The following is a 7,630-nucleotide window of genomic DNA, read 5'->3' as shown; positions in this document are numbered from 1 at the left end:
CTTCTTCTTCTTCTTCTTCTTCTTCTTCTTCTTCTTCTTCTTCTTTCTTCTTTTCTTCTTTCTCTTTCCCTCTCCTTTCCTCCTCATCACCATCACCAGAAAGGGTATATGGTGTGATGGGGAGCTCATGTGTCATGGTGAAATCTGGTGGTCAGAGAACAACTTTCTGGAGTCAGCTCTCTCTTTCTGTTTTTATGTGCATTCTAGGGCTCAAACAGCTTACCAAGATTATATGGCAGGCTGAGTCATCTTGGCAGCCCAGGATTAGTGTTTTTATTTAAAAAGATACCAAAGATCTCATTCACTTACTCCCTGTCTCCATCTCTCCCCCGTCATGAGAGGACACAGCCATTGGTGGAGGAAAGCCCTTACCAGACTATTGGCATTCTGGCACCCTGCATTCAGACTTCCAGCCTCCAGTACCATAAAACACACATTTCTGTGATTAGGAAACAGTACATGGTCTGTGTTTTTTTTTTTTTTTTTTTTTTTTTTTTTTTTTTTTTTTTTTTTTTTTGTCATGGCTTCTAGAGTAAACTTAGACTCTTAGGGGGCAAGGGAGCTAGGACTTTGGAGCTGAAGATCAGCCTGTGGAGGCTGGGCTGAGAGTGTGGCCAGCTGGATCCCTGAGGCTCCTGTACAGATAGTGTCCTCCACACTTGGAAAGAAGGGCTTCTGCTCACAGTGTGTGGGCTCCTGAGCTTGCTAACTTCTGGATAGGGTACTCTGCCCCAGAAGAGGGGGCAACGAAGAGCAGCCTAAAGCCGAGGAGTGGGACCCTAACAGCAGTGTCATGGGGTTTAAGGCCCACTACAATTCTCAAAACACAGAGTATATGTCTCTGTGTCACACAGGGACCCTGAGGGGCAGGATAATCATTCCCAGTTTAAAGGTGAGCAGAAACACAGGGAGGGCCAGCCTCCTTGCCCATGCTAGAAACAACGCTATGTGAATTTGGATCTTTGGATCCCAGATCCATACTCTTCATCTTCTGACCTGTTCCTTCTCACAGCTGTGCACAGGGGACAGGAGGAGGAGCTTAATACCCAGTGGTTAGGGAGAAGGAAGTTTCCATGGGGCTGGTGCAGTGATAGGCTGGTTTCTGTATGCAGGGCAGGAGGGTTAGGGAAAGGAGGCTCTCCTCAGTGGAGAGAGAATGGTATTTGTTCAGGAACTACTTTAGCTGAAGCACAGGAAATTTTGAGGAAGACCCAGGAAAGTCACCAGTGGAAGAGAGGGCTCTCACTGCCAAATCAAGGATTGTCATTGGATTTTTTTTTTTTTTTTCTGGGAGGCAGTAGGGAGCCATTAAATGTGGCTGTGCTTGGAGTGCAGCCTGCATCAGGATCACAGAGTCAAAGGATAGCTAGCTGGTCTCTGCTTATTCACTACCCCATTCAGTTTACTTTGATAGGCTGGACCCTGGGAATTCTAACTCCAGGTGAGATCTGGCTTTTGACCTCTGAGGCCCAGGAACATGAAGACAGTGGGCTGTGCACTGCATGCAAATTGTGCCTATGGAGTCATGCTTGGCACAAGCTGCATTTAAGGGAAACTTCTAGAGAGGAAAAAAGGCCCGTGAGCTGCAGCTGGACAAAGAGACCTCTTCATTTCCCTCCCCAGACCACTCCCAAACCATACAGCTAGGAGCTGGCATCAGCAGACTGAGAGGAATGCCAATTGGTACCCAGAGTCCCAGAAACTTGGACTTTGGCTCCACACTTCAGGCAACTTCCAGAAGGAGTGAAGGGCTCTGCAGATCACCTGTTACGGCTCTAAAGAAAAGCTGAGGAACCCCTTATCCTTGAGCAAGGTTAGAGAGACTCCAGCTTACTCCCACTCCCAGTCCACCGAAGTTACTAAAAAGGTACAGTCATGTTATCTGGCTCTGTGTCATCTGGCCTGGGGCAGGGGGACACTCATCCCAACCCCCATTAGCTGTGGCCACAGCAAAAACCTCAGTTACGATTACAGGCTGGAGCAGCTGGACTGAATCATTGCAGAGCAGACAGAAAGTCTTCAATTAGGGCAGCAGCTCTGGGGGAAATGTGTTTGTCCTGCATTGTTCTGGGGTAAATTCTACCGGATTACCTCACATGTTCTTAGACCCACCCCACCAGACATAAAGGTCATTTGCAGTTGCATTGTTGGTGTTCACTCAGATGACGACATCATGCCTTCAGTTACAAGCACACATTAAATGAGAAAACAGGCAATGGTCAAGGGTGGTGAAGACAAAATTGGTTAGGCGAAGGGCAGGAGAACGAAAGAAAGTATGCATGTGTGCCAGACTCTGTGAGGAGATTTTAGAAGTCCTGCAGTCATCTCACACTCACTCTCAATTCTCAGAGTAAAGAGAACAAGGAAGGGGCATGAACAATCTAAGATGATGTAGAATTACACCCACAATCCCCTCACATCAGGCTTTGCCAGGCAGGCAAGTATAGATGATGTTTAACTTCCCCACCATTTTCCACACAGCTAGTGCCCAGGCCATGCTAGAATTGGCTACAGTATCAGTCTGCAAGGCAGTTGGGCAGGGATCCACAAGCAAGCTGCAGCATGAACAATCTATTTGCCAAGATCCAAGAACCCATCCCAAACAGAAGATATTTTCTCACAAGAAGCCCAGTTATCACTGTGCAGCTAGCTGTGCAGGCGGCTTTCTGCCCATGTGAAAAGATGACACAAAAAGGAGGGTGCGTTAGTGTATTTTACCTATGGCTGTATTGGTGGCCACAGAACTTGGTCCTGTAACCAGAAATACTAACGGGGAGAGTGGAGTATGCTCTTTGCTTCTATTTTGACCCTTTCTCTCAACCTGTTCTTGGGCCTTTATCTTGGTTTACTTGGAAACAGGAACATGGGGCAGAAAGCACAACATTCTTGAGTGGAAGAGATGAGGGAAACTGGAATCTTTTTTTTTTTTTTTTTTTTTTTGAGACAGGGATTCTTTGTATAACCCTGGCTATCCTGGAACTCATTCTGTAGACCAGGCTCAAACTCTCAGAGATCCCCTGCCTCTGACTCCCAAGTGCTGGGATTAAAGGCATGCACCACCACCACCAAGTGAGGGAGCCTGGAATCTTATCATCATTTGGTTGCTGTTTGTTTAAATGGAGAAGGGAGTCAAAGTCAGCTGCAAGGAAACATATACCCAGAAAGTATCACTGCCAACCTGGCCTTGTGCTGAGGTGACAGGGCCCAGGGAAGACAAAAAATTTCTCAGACATCTCCTTTCCAAAACTAACTGGAATCTCAGAGAGTAAGCCCTACTTAGGAGAGGGCCATCCTGGACTCTGCCCCAGAGTCTGAGATGCAGCTATTCCATCTGTCCCTGGAGTGTCACAGCATGCACTTAGCCTAGTGCTTAGTGGCTGGCATGCAGCCAGTTGGCAGTCAGCAAATCCCTGTACTGTGGGTCACAGGCGTGACTGGAGTGCGGCTGAGTGTCTCAGTCTGTCTTCTGGTGTTCTGGCACAACACATGGATAGAACAATGAGGAAGATAGAAGCTTAAGAAGTTAGGATTTCTGCATCATCTCATGGTGGGAAAGCACAGAGGTGAGGAATTATGTACAAAAGAGATGGGGATAGAGGGACTGATCTCACTTTACAATTATCCATTCTCTGTAACTAGCTTACTCCTCTGAGGAAGGCATCAATTCTTCCAAACAACATAATTACCTTGGAAAACTTCCATGTCCCAAACGTGTCACAATGGCAACCAAATTTGAACATAAGTATTAATAAACCACAACTCAAACCACAGCAGCATGCCAAGAATGAGGGCCTGTTTCCTAATGGTGGTGAGGCAGGGTGTAGAGATAGCAGAGCCATTTCCAGGAGCATGGGAAGGAAGTTTGGGGCAGAGGCCCCAGTGGCTTTGCGATGTAGGCACACACATCACCAGGGCCCTCGGGCACCCACAAGGACTCATGCTATGCCTTCTCCCAGCATCTCAAATGTGAGGAAACTCACTTGCACAGGTCTTCCCGTCACTGCGTAGCACGTGCCCCTCAGGACATTGACAGGCAAAGGATCTGTCTGTGTTGATACAGGAGTATTCACAACCATGGTCACTCAGCAAGCAATAATCCGCCCCTGTAAGACCAAAGCCATGTAAGGTCCCTGGGTCTCTGTCAGCTTCTGGTCTGTGATGGGAATCAAGTAACTTTTCAATTTGCCATCACTAAAAGCATGAGGTCCCCTAAGTCTCCCTGGAGAGACATGCTCGTCTCTGTACTATCTACACATTTCACTCCCGCTTCAAACCCTCCTGGAGTAGAGAGGTGAAAGGGGGGCTCACTGGAGCAGGTCTTCAGGTCATCATTGATGAGAAAGCCTTCTGAGCACTGGCAGACAAAGGACTCCTCCGTGTTCAGGCACAGTTGCTCACAGCCATGGTCCTGCTGTGCACAGTGGTCCACCCCTGCATTGGTCACAAAATAGGAAAACATAACGGGACGGAGGTGCCAATGCTCCATTGATCAAGGGACTGCTAAGCAAAGCCTTCCTGGCAGCAACTGCAGCCACAAGGGATGTGCCACTCTACCTCGTGCTACAGGGCTTGCTGGGAAATCAGCCTTGCTCCATGGACTTGACATAAGCCTAGAGTCACTTGGGAAGAGGGGATCTCAATTGAGGAATTGCCTTTATCAAACTGGCCTGCCGGCATGTGTGGCACGTTCTTGATGTTAACTGATGTGGGAAGGCTCAGCCCACTGTGAAGAGTGTTGCCCCTGGGAAGGTGGCTCTGAGTGGGATAAGAAAGAAACTGAATGTGAACTTGGATGCAGGCCAGAAGAGAGCATTGCTCTGGGGCTTCTATCTCAGTCCTAAATGGTTACCTGGAAGTGTAAACTGAAACAAGCCTCCTCCCCAAGCTGCTCTTGGTCATGGAGTTTATCACAGCAGCAGAGAAGCAAACTGGGTCAGGGCCAATTCCCATGTCCTTGCTGTGGATGCTGGACAGGCTCAGCCTCTCTGTACTGTCACCCTTTGACCTGGGGGTGACAGCCATCCCTTTCTCTCAGTGTGATCACTTATGGGGTTACACAGGCACGGGTGTGAGCATGCTTGTGGAGGCCAGAGGACAACTTTGTCATCCTTGGAAGGAGAGTGTAGTCTACTCCCTTCACTGGCTTGGACCCCAACAACTACGCTGGACTGGCTGGCTGACGGGCTATTCTGTTTCCACCTGCCCTGAGCTAAGACGACAAGTCCCTTCCACCACACCTGCATTTTACCTGGGTTCTGGATGTTGAACTCAGACCCCTAGCTTGCAAAGCAAACATTTTACTGACTGAGTTATGTCCCTCATAACCTGGTGGTCACTTTCTGGTAGTAATGTAGTGAAAGTTAGAGGAGACAGCACATCTAGTGCCCTCCAAACAGTGGCTGGAATACAGCAACCCCTTAATGAATGGCTCTTATTAAGTAGTGCTTAGAGAGAATTACTGTATAATTCATTTCTATTTGAAAATTAAAAAGTGAATTTTAAAAAAGTTTCTTAATCAGGACATCCAGAATCAGAAAATAAACAAAACCTCAGCTGCCCATGTGGCCCCTTCTGTCACCCAAACACCACATAGCTGGCTCTTGGGCAGGGAGAGCTGAAGGCCAGGGAACACAGCTGTAGTGGACGTTCCCCAGGTTTACCGAATGGAGAGAGTGCATCTCCCATCAGCTGGACACACAGTGAAGACTTGATGACAGCTCACGGAAGTAAGCCTTTTCACTCTGCGTGGCTGAGGGCAAGTGCCTTCTGGAACAGTCCACTGGTAGCCGCACCTACTGGAAATACTTGCAGGGTCTTGGGAGCTGAGTGCCCATGCTCGCTTCTCAATCTTGCCATTTACCAGGCAGAATTGTTGGGAGACACATGAGAGCTAGTGTGCTGAATGTGCTCACAACTGGGCCTGCTCAGAGTGAGTACCATGGAAGAGCTCCCTGTCATCATGCCTGGATTCTCTAAGAACCCCTGGGGACTTCTGGACAGAAACAGCTTGGTTTATACTTTCTAAAAGTTGACGAATCTTACAAACAAAGACCCCTATCTCTCCTGGGCTCAGGCCTGAGCTCTTTGAGACTCTACAAGGCATGCTAGGAGAGTCAGGATTCCTTGACGACTAAGGTAGACTCAGCGAGTGGCAGATTCTTGCCAGGGCCAGCAGCAAGCCAACCCCACACCTGCTGGGAAGTCAGGACTTGGCAGCTTCATCATTCAAGCATCTTGAACAAAAATTTCCTCCTGCTCCTCATCAGCTCAGGACAGAGACGGCCAGAGGGGAAACACACAGCACAGTACTGACTTTTGCATCAACTTTCTCATTCAAAAGCCTTGGTTTCTGGGATCATGATTAGAAAGCCAAGTCAAGGCACTTTGTTACTTCTGAAGATGGAGGAGAATGAGGTTCCCCCAGGTTGGCTCTGTATCTCATACATAAGCTGTGAAACTTCCTCTCCTGGAATTCGAGGGTCCAAATGTTCAACTTGCATAGTTCTCACATCTACTTCTGTGTGTAGAGCTGACATAGCATACTGGGTACAAGGCTACAGAAAGGGGCCCTTCTATGTAGGACAGTGCCACTATCCCCAGGTCTTAGCATGTCAGGGCCCTATGATCCATCATATTCTCACCCTGCTGGCTTGGGCCTGTGGAGACTGTGCCGAAAAAAAAAAAAAAAAAAGCTGGCAAGACCTGAAAATTCTTATGTATTTATGTCACCAAGCATTGTTGTGGCTCTGATACAAGGAAATTAAGGAAAGGATTAACAAAAGTCCCATGTTGCCCTGTTCTACACTCACAGGAGCCTGGATAGTCCAAAGTTTTCTAAGATCCATCCTTCTGGCCTCTGGTCCCAAGCTGGTACCGGACATTAGCCACTCTCACAGGCTCAGTGATCCAGACTTTGATCTTTAATCTTTAGGATTGTGTTTGCCACAAACCAGGCCCCAGGCCAAGAGATTGAAATGGTCTCAATTATTCCCCACAGTCACCTGGGGAATCAACACTATTAACATCCTTGCTTTTAAAAATAGACAGGCAATCAAAGCTTGGAGAAAAACCTGTCCAAGCCACACAGGTAGAATGTGACAGAGCTTAGATTTGAATTTGGGCCTATCTGACTTAGTGAATGTTTTTTGTTTGTTTATTTTATTTTATTTTTGAAACAGGGTTTCTCAGTGTAGCCTTGGCTATCCTGGAACTCACTCTGTAGTTCAAGCTGGCCTTGAACTCAGAAATCTGCCTGCCTCTGCCTCTGAAGTGCTGGGATTAAAGGCAGGGGCCACTACCACCTGGCTGTGTAGATGCTTTTAATAGCAAAGAATAACAGCAGCTAACAGTTCTCTAATCAGTCTATATACATTCCCTTTCTCCCTGCCTGCCTCCCTCCTTCCCTCCCTGCTTGCCTTCTTCCCTTCCCTCCCTGCCTGCCTCCCTCCCTGCTTGCCTTCTTCCCTTCCCTCCCTGCCTACCTCCCTCCTTCCCTCCCTGCCTGCCTCCCTCCTTCCCTCCCTGCTTGCCTCCTTCCCTTCCCTCCCTGCCTACCTCCCTCCCTCCCTGCCTGCCTCCCTCCTTCCCTCCCTGCCTGCCTCCCTCCCTCCCTCCCTGCCTGCCTCCCTCC

General features: G+C 48.3%; 1 protein-coding gene across 2 annotated transcripts in view; it reads right to left on the bottom strand.

The window, feature by feature from the left end:
* Matn2 (matrilin 2) overlaps nucleotides 1–7,630 on the bottom strand; it is a 137,380-nt gene that overhangs the window by 19,313 nt on the left and 110,437 nt on the right. For both annotated transcript variants that reach the window (XM_055620125.1, XM_055620133.1), the window contains exons 9-10: nucleotides 4,309–4,431; nucleotides 3,981–4,103 (exon numbers count right to left, since the gene is read on the bottom strand). In XM_055620125.1, coding sequence (XP_055476100.1) covers nucleotides 3,981–4,103; nucleotides 4,309–4,431 — 246 coding nt within the window. The remainder of the gene's footprint in view (nucleotides 1–3,980; nucleotides 4,104–4,308; nucleotides 4,432–7,630) is intronic.

Source organism: Psammomys obesus, unplaced genomic scaffold (assembly GCF_907164565.1).
Source record: "Psammomys obesus unplaced genomic scaffold, mPsaObe1.curated_primary_1811, whole genome shotgun sequence".
In the NCBI taxonomy this organism is placed as follows: Eukaryota; Metazoa; Chordata; class Mammalia; order Rodentia; family Muridae; genus Psammomys; species Psammomys obesus.
Note: the sequence above shows the minus strand (reverse complement) of the source record. Positions and strands in the feature narration are given on the sequence as shown.